This window comes from Salmo salar, chromosome 21 (genome assembly GCF_965601325.2).
Source record: "Salmo salar chromosome 21, fSalSal1, whole genome shotgun sequence".
Lineage (NCBI taxonomy): Eukaryota > Metazoa > Chordata > Actinopteri > Salmoniformes > Salmonidae > Salmo > Salmo salar.
The window spans coordinates 43,862,962-43,872,217 of NC_138311.1; the positions used below are offsets into that span (position 1 = coordinate 43,862,962).

A 9,256-nucleotide genomic window follows, 5' to 3' on the forward strand; every position below is an offset into this window, starting at 1 on the left:
TGCATGTGACAAAATAAAAACAATCTAAATCTTAACTAATGTAATCTGCTGCCCCTCTCATTGAGTATCTCAAAATGAAGACGACCGGGGTACTGCAGGCTGCCATTATCAACTCAATTATGCTTTTAACTTCGTCTGTGTGTGAATTTAAAGTAAATGTTTAAGGAAATACATCTGGTGAAATAGAAGCAATTATTTGTACCACGATTGTGTTCGATTTGTTTTTATAGACAGATATCCACGAATATTGACCACGAAGATCGCCATTACCCCATTCACTTATAATTTCACAATTTAACATAATGGGCAACCTGTTTTCTGAAACAATGCCTGCAGTACCGCGGTCGGCCTTCCATTTGAAATCTTCAATGCGAGGGGGCAGTCGTTTTCCGCTGCGTCTGATTAAAGGTAGGTAGCCTAGTCGAAGTCCATTCTCTACATTTGTACACCTCATGTACAATAATCAGTGGTCCTAATTTAGCTTTGAATTATTTTGTTGTGATTAAACATTTCCATAATAGGCACAATAGACCATTCAGATACAGAGGCATCAAATTACAACCCAACCTATATATATGTGCTGTCCTCCCTGTGGCTCAGTTGGCAGAGCATGGCGTTTGCAACGCCAGGGTTGTGGGTTCGTTTCCCACGGGGGACCAGTACGGAGAAAAAATAAATGTATGAAATGAATTGAAATGTATGCATTCACTACTGTAAGTCGCTCAGGATAAGAGCGTCTGCTAAATGACTAAAATGTAAATGTATTAGCTACTGCAGTTGTGTTCTGATGCTGTTGTTAAGAAACAGTTTAAAGACAAATATTTTTGTTCATGAAAGACAGTCTGTTTTGAGACTGCAGGCCTTTGCATCTGACGAACTAAAACGTGGAGGAATGCGGTTATCTATCCGTTTAAGAAAATCGAGAATGCGACACTGACTGCGACTGCGCGAATTTGCAGGAAGTGTTAATAGTCGTTTTACCAGCTGATGAATTGTCAACAGTCTCAAGACGGGGACCTCTGATCGTTTCAGAGAGAGCGCCGATATTGTCACTGGTATGTATTCATATATTTCTACTCCCCGAGTATACATATGGGATGTGGAGCTGCAAGAATGAACGTGAGACGGCCGTCGAACCAGAGCTGGGGCGGATTTGGCTTAACCGCAGCGAAGTGACTGGGCTTCAACGGAGTCCATTCTGTAAGGAGATACAGCAGTTTACAGATAAAACGGACGATACCTGCATAGCGCCTATTTTAATATTCATACCCCGATGTAAAATAAAATATACAGCTAAATGCGTAGCAGATAATGAAAAACAATGGCATACGTGGATTTGAGCTCTCGTGGTAATGAAAGTGAAAACACTGTGCGTGCTGTCACTCCACTGAAATGACAATAGCTCGCTGCCTGGCGAAATTCCAGCGTTTGGATGAATGTGACAGTGGGGAGCGGGACGTCAACTCGCCGTTGTTGGTGCGCGCGACTGACATGACCAGGTCCATTCGTTCTATCAAATGGACCTGGAACAGCAGAAGCCAGCCCCATGTTTCGACCTCTCAATGACCCCTATGGCGGTTCATTTATATCGCTATAATAAATAAACTCAGCAAAAAAAACAAACGTCCTCTCACTGTCAACTGCGTTTATTTTCAGCAAACTTAACATGTGTAAATATTTGTATGAACATAACAAGATTCAACAACTGAGACATAAACTGAACAAGTTCCACAGACATGTAACTAACAGAAATGAATAATGTGTCCCTGAACAAAGGGGGAGGTCAAAATCAAAAGTAACAGTCAGTATCTGGTGTGGCCACCAGCTGCATTAAGTACTGCAGTGCATCTCCTCCTCATGGACTGTATCAGATATTCCAGTTCTTGCTGTGAGATCTTACCCCACTCTTCCACCAAGGCACCTGCAAGTTCCCGGACATTTCTGGGGGGAATGGCCCTCACCCTCCGATCCAACAGGTCCCAGACGTGCTCAATGGGATTGAGATCCGGGCTCTTCGCTGGCCATGGCAGAACACTGACATTCCTGTCTTGCAGGAAATCACGCACAGGCCGAGTAGTATGGCTGGTGGCATTGTCATGCTGGAGGGTCATGTCAGGATGAGCCTGCAGGAAGGGTACCACATGAGGGAGGAGGATGTCTTCCCTGTAACGCACAGCGTTGAGATTGCCTGCAATGACATCAAGCTCAGTCCGATGATGCAGTGACACACCGCACCAGACCATGACGGACCCTCCACCTCGATCCCACTCCAGAGTACAGGCCTCGGTGTAACGCTCATTCCTTTGACGATAAACGCGAATCCAACCATCACCCCTGGTGAGACAAAACCGCGACTCGTCAGTGAAGAGCACTTTTTGCCAGTTCTGTCTGGTCCAGCGACGGTGGGTTTGTGACCATAGGCGACGTTGTTGCCGGTGATGTCTGGTGAGGACCTGCTTTACAACAGGCCTACAAGCCCTCATTCCATGGTTCATTGAACAAGCATGGGAAACTGTGTTTAAACCCTTTACAATGAAGATCTGTGAAGTTATTTGGATTTTTACAAATTATCTTTGAAAGACAGGGTCCTGAAAAAGGGACGTTTCTTTTTTTGCTGAGTTTATTTACATGGCACAAATCCGTAGGCTGGTGACAAGAAGGCGTCACAAAATGAAATATGACTGTCATGCTCAAACATCCTCTATGCATGTGTTTTTGTCAGTCATCCTAGATGTGTGTGGATGGGCATTATTGAAGAACATGTAATAATGTCATAAATAGATCATGGTATTAATGGTTCTGAACTGATGAAAAGAAAATGACCCACCTGTCCAGACTGAATGACACCTGCTGTCATTTGAGCCACTTTCCTTTTTCCATTACCAGTTCCCTCTGTTCTGTTGTCATATCTATTCCACATCAAGTAACTCGTGCAAGCAGTAAAATCAGAAGAAATAAACAGCACCTTATGGAACAATGTGGACTGTGAGGGGACACACATGTTTACACACACACACACACACACACCAGCACACACACTCTACACACACACATTATATATATATATATATAGTGGTATTATAAATGTTGTGTTTTAGATGTGGAGTGGTGTAATAATGTTTTTGCCTTAATTTGTTTGGACCCCAGGAAGAGGATCTTGAACCCCAGGAATGGGGATCTTCAATAAATACAAAATCTTTTCTCATCTGCAGAGAGAAAAAGAGGAGAGGTGGAGAAAGACTTCACGTCCCAGAGTCCCCTGTAGTCTGAGCTCCCATCACTGGGAGGCTCCCGCCCTCCTCATCTCTGTCACCATGGCTACCAGAGGGAGTGGCCGGCCCAATTGCATGCTGCCCCAGACAAAGATATGCCAGTTTAAACTGGTGTTGCTGGGAGACATGGCTGTGGGCAAGTCCAGCCTGGTGCTGCGCTTCGTCAAGGGACAGTTTGATGAGTTCCAGGAGACCACCATTGGAGGTGAGGAGAGAGGGGAGTGGGAGGAGAGAAGTTGACTGGCACACTGTTGGCCCCAGATCAGGTTTGGGCAACTCTGTTCCTGGAGTGCCATAACAAAAGCTTCTGTTAAAAACACAGAGTTTTATTCCTGGTCCAAGAAGGGAGGGTTTGCTGAGATGAAAGGATTGAGTTTTCCATAATTAGTTTTACATTCACTCTCTCGTCTTCTCTCTCAGCTGCATTCCTGGCCCAGTCTGTGTGTCTAGACGACACCACTGTGAAGTTTGAGATCTGGGACACGGCGGGACAGGAGCGCTATCACAGTCTGGCTCCCATGTACTACCGTGGGGCACAGGCAGCTATTGTGGTCTTTGATATCACCAAGCCGGTACAGTCATCATTCAGCGCACCACAGAGCTGCATTTTCAGAGCAAACTTAAGGAGTAAACAATAAATGTATTGGGTGATTCCATGCCAGCAGGAACAGAAAATATTTTCAGTATCTGATTGGAACTTCATTGGGAGGAAGGATATTTACCATGCTTTTACATTTGTATCACAAACCATTTTTGAGAAAATCATGATGAAATGGGCAATTTTAGGAACTTTTTAGACATACACTGACTATACAAAACATTAGGAACAGGTTCCTAATCTTCAGCAACCCCCCCCCCACCCCCACCCTCTGAATGGCACACATACACAAACCATGTCTCAATTGTCTCAAGGCTTAAAAATCCTTCTTTAACCTGTCTCCTCCCCTTCATCTATACTGATTGAAGTTGATTTAACATGTATCAATAAGGGATCATAGGATTCACCTGGTCAGTCTGTCATGGAAAGAGCAGGTGTTCTTAATGTTTTGTATGCTAAGTGTATACATGCCTCTTGTAAGACCCTATGATATGTGAACCATACATGATACAGACAACATCTTGGAGTCATTATACTCCTTATAGTGTTCTCAAATATGGAGTGTCAAGATTCAGAAATAAAAATGTTCACATTCATTTATTCAACATTACAAATATTAATCTCAACTTCCTTTTTTGATGTAGCTTATTTTTAGACATTGTTTGTAACAGTACACTCTTAAAACACATCACATTTCCAGAGTGGCTCTCTGGTACTATTAATGATATGACACATTTTATACATAGAAATTGACATTATAGGTCATTAACCAATCACAGCCCTCCTTTAGGATTGCACATTCAGCAAATAACCAGCAGTGGGAGGGAGATCCCTTTACCATTCACTGTACTGCTGGTGTCCATATAAATGTATCATACCTTCAGAATTACCATTCACTGTACTGCTGGTGTCCATATAAATGTATCATACCTTCAGAATTACCATTCACTGTACTGCTGGTGTCCATATAAATGTATCATACCTTCAGAATTACCATTCACTGTACTGCTGGTGTCCATATAAATGTATCATACCTTCAGAATTACCATTCACTGTACTGCTGGTGTCCATATAAATGTATCATACCTTCAGAATTACCATTCACTGTACTGCTGGTGTCCATATAAATGTATCATACCTTCAGAATTACCATTCACTGTACTGCTGGTGTCCATATAAATGTATCATACCTTCAGAATTACCATTCACTGTACTGCTGGTGTCCATATAAATGTATCATACCTTCAGAATTACCATTCACTGTACTGCTGGTGTCCATATAAATGTATCATACCTTCAGAATTACCATTCACTGTACTGCTGGTGTCCATATAAATGTATCATACCTTCAGAATTACCATTCACTGTACTGCTGGTGTCCATATAAATGTATCATACCTTCAGAATTACCATTCACTGTACTGCTGGTGTCCATATAAATGTATCATACCTTCAGAATTACCATTCACTGTACTGCTGGTGTCCATATAAATGTATCATACCTTCAGAATTACCATTCACTGTACTGCTGGTGTCCATATAAATGTATCATACCTTCAGAATTACCATTCACTGTACTGCTGGTGTCCATATAAATGTATCATACCTTCAGAATTACCATTCACTGTACTGCTGGTGTCCATATAAATGTATCATACCTTCAGAATTACCATTCACTGTACTGCTGGTGTCCATATAAATGTATCATACCTTCAGAATTACCATTCACTGTACTGCTGGTGTCCATATAAATGTATCATACCTTCAGAATTACCATTCACTGTACTGCTGGTGTCCATATAAATGTATCATACCTTCAGAATTACCATTCACTGTACTGCTGGTGTCCATATAAATGTATCATACCTTCAGAATTACCATTCACTGTACTGCTGGTGTCCATATAAATGTATCATACCTTCAGAATTACCATTCACTGTACTGCTGGTGTCCATATAAATGTATCATACCTTCAGAATTACCATTCACTGTACTGCTGGTGTCCATATAAATGTATCATACCTTCAGAATTACCATTCACTGTACTGCTGGTGTCCATATAAATGTATCATACCTTCAGAATTACCATTCACTGTACTGCTGGTGTCCATATAAATGTATCATACCTTCAGAATTACCATTCACTGTACTGCTGGTGTCCATATAAATGTATCATACCTTCAGAATTACCATTCACTGTACTGCTGGTGTCCATATAAATGTATCATACCTTCAGAATTACCATTCACTGTACTGCTGGTGTCCATATAAATGTATCATACCTTCAGAATTACCATTCACTGTACTGCTGGTGTCCATATAAATGTATCATACCTTCAGAATTACCATTCACTGTACTGCTGGTGTCCATATAAATGTATCATACCTTCAGAATTACCATTCACTGTACTGCTGGTGTCCATATAAATGTATCATACCTTCAGAATTACCATTCACTGTACTGCTGGTGTCCATATAAATGTATCATACCTTCAGAATTACCATTCACTGTACTGCTGGTGTCCATATAAATGTATCATACCTTCAGAATTACCATTCACTGTACTGCTGGTGTCCATATAAATGTATCATACCTTCAGAATTACCATTCACTGTACTGCTGGTGTCCATATAAATGTATCATACCTTCAGAATTACCATTCACTGTACTGCTGGTGTCCATATAAATGTATCATACCTTCAGAATTACCATTCACTGTACTGCTGGTGTCCATATAAATGTATCATACCTTCAGAATTACCATTCACTGTACTGCTGGTGTCCATATAAATGTATCATACCTTCAGAATTAGCAGAGCCCACTCTGGAAGTGTGATATACAGGTTATTATTCCAAACAATGTCTTAAAATGAAAAGGGGTCATTTTGAGATTACATTTATGTTGAATAAATGAATGTGCAAAATTATATTTCATAATCAAGACATATTTTAGAGCACACTAAATTTTTAACTAGGCAAGTGATGCCCTACCAAGAGGCAAAATTCCTCCTGTGGAGATGGGGGCTGGGATTCTAAATAAAAATGTAGGATAAAACACACATCACGAAAAGAGAGACAACACTACATAAAGAGAGATCTAAGATGACAACACAGCATGACATCAACACAACATGGTAGCAACATCACAACAACAGATGGTAGCAACACAACATGGTAGCAGCGCGTAATGACTCCAAGCTGTTGTCTGTATCATGTACGGTTCACAGATCATAGGGTCTGACAGGAGTAATGTATAGGTCTAAAAAGGGCCTAAAATGGCCACTTTCATTATGTTTTTTCTTTTAAATGGCTTGTGATACAAATGTAAAAAGCATTTCAAAGAACCTTCCTCCCTTCTATCTGAGAACTGCCAGAACAATCTGAGATACCAATATTTTCTGCTGCCGTGGAATCGCCACATTGTACTGTATAGACGCTCTAGCCCTCTCTATCATGTTAACATTGCCATGTTATTTAAATGTTGCACTGTATCTGACTCCCTCTTTCTCACCAACTCCCCTCCTATGGCCTCTGCTTTGCCCTCCTGTAGGAGACGTTTGAGCGAGCCAAAGCCTGGGTGAAGGAGCTACAGAGGCAGGCTAGCCCCAACATTGTCATCGCTTTGGCAGGGAACAAGGCTGACCTGGCTGAGAAGAGACTAGTGGAGTACGAGGTACTGTACTCAACACTGACTCAGTAACATGTTATGGTCGTCACTATTCATAATACTATATGAAATATTAATTCTAAAACACTGGGGATTCCCAATACTGATGGATTGTTGCCTCCTGTCTGACAGGAGGCCCAGACCTATTCTGAAGACACTGGACTGCTCTTCATGGAGACCTCTGCCAAGACGGCCATGAATGTCAACGAACTATTCCTGGCCATTGGTAAGCTTCCATCTTCCCCCATCAATTTATAGGGATACTTAGAGGCAACACAATGTTTGACCTAATAACAAAACATTTGTTAACAGTTTTACATGACCTGCCCAAGAAAAACTCCAGGCCCTAGTTTTAGAACTAGGTCAGAATAATAACATGATAAAGTGTGTTCCACTGTCTCTGCAGCCAAAAAGATGCCAAAAACGGACACCCAGAACCCTACACACGCAGCACGACACCGGGGAGTGAACCTACAGGACCCTGATGCCCACAACACCCGATCCTGCTGTGGAGGAGGCGGCGGGAACTAAGACCTCCACCTCCACCCTGCCATCAACCTCTGGGGTCAGGCAAGGGGACACCCCCTTCAAACCTCCACCCTCCCATCCACCCAGACAGCCACACACACAGACAGACAGACAGACAGAGAGAGAGAGAGAGAGAGGGGAAGAAAGAGAGCGTGGGAACAGGAGTCGAAACAGGACGGTTGTCTTGCGAAGCCAGATAGGTTTCTGACAGAGAGAGAGGTCTGATAAAGACTGACAGACAGGAAGAAAAAGTGTGTGTGACAAGACTTTGTATAGTATTAAGCACTAATCGTGGATGTTGTTTTGCGTTCTGTCTGTCTCGATTCATTTCAATCATGGTTCCATTTCATTATGCAATCGCTGCAGTGTGGGTTCTTGAGTGGCAGAGGGAAGAAAGGAGAGATGGAGCGAGGGAGTCTTAAGGGATGAGGGGGGAAAAGAGTGAATGGGATGCAGGTCACACTCCCTCAAAGTACTCCCATTACTGCTGTCCTGAATGCCCCCTCATCACCCCCTCTAGCATGAGCCCCAGGCAGCCTGAACAACCTAAACCCTCAAGCCTTGGCCTGGCCTGAGCCATTCCAGACACTTCCCGGTCGTCACAGATAGAATAACCCATGTTAGATGGCAGTTTACCCACAATCACATGAGGGAGGGAAAACAGTTAATGGCCTCTTCTGATGCCCTTATTTCCTCTGGCCTCATTTATTTATTTCCCCTAGGCTATATTATTATTATTAATACTCCTCAGAGCAGTGGTGTTGTGAGACACCATGTTGCCAATGCCAGTCTGGTATCATCCAGGCCCCTCGTCCTAGATCTCACTTCCACCCACATATGTACAGTAGATATACACTGAAGAACCCACAGTACAGAGTGAGTCTGCTCTATGCCATGTCAGAGTCTGGCTAGGCCCTCGCTGGAAACTACCGCTGTTTCTAACAATCAATCCACTGTCTAGTGCAGGGGTCCCAAACTCCTTCCTGGGCCCCTCCTGGGTGCATGTTTTGTTTTTTTCCCCTAGTACTCCACAGCCAGGGGGCCCAGGGCCGAGCTTGGGAAACCCTCGTCTACTGCACAGTGATATCCAGGGCTGCAGTTTCTCCTGGTCAGGAGAAAATCCTTGCCTCTCCCGAGTGATAATTTATAGTAGGATCTCAAAACCCTAGCCTGGTCCCAGATCTGTTTGT

The 9,256-nt window shown here is 42.8% G+C and overlaps 1 protein-coding gene across 2 annotated transcripts; it reads left to right on the forward strand.

Annotated features, from left to right (window-relative positions):
• Positions 1 to 375: 375 nt before the first annotated feature.
• Positions 376 to 8,671, forward strand: LOC106582368 (ras-related protein Rab-5B). Of its 2 annotated transcripts, none has more exons than XM_014165425.3 (6): positions 376 to 408; positions 3,213 to 3,477; positions 3,693 to 3,844; positions 7,422 to 7,544; positions 7,671 to 7,764; positions 7,945 to 8,671. In XM_014165425.3, the coding sequence occupies exons 2-6, from the start codon at positions 3,315 to 3,317 to the stop codon at positions 8,067 to 8,069; spliced, it is 657 nt and encodes a 218-aa protein (XP_014020900.1). In that variant the 5' UTR covers positions 376 to 408; positions 3,213 to 3,314; the 3' UTR covers positions 8,070 to 8,671. The 2 variants fall into 2 exon arrangements, with proteins under 2 accessions (XP_014020900.1, XP_014020899.1); XM_014165424.3 differs by lacking the exon at positions 376 to 408 and adding an exon at positions 944 to 1,055.
• The last annotated feature ends 585 nt before the right edge of the window (positions 8,672 to 9,256 follow it).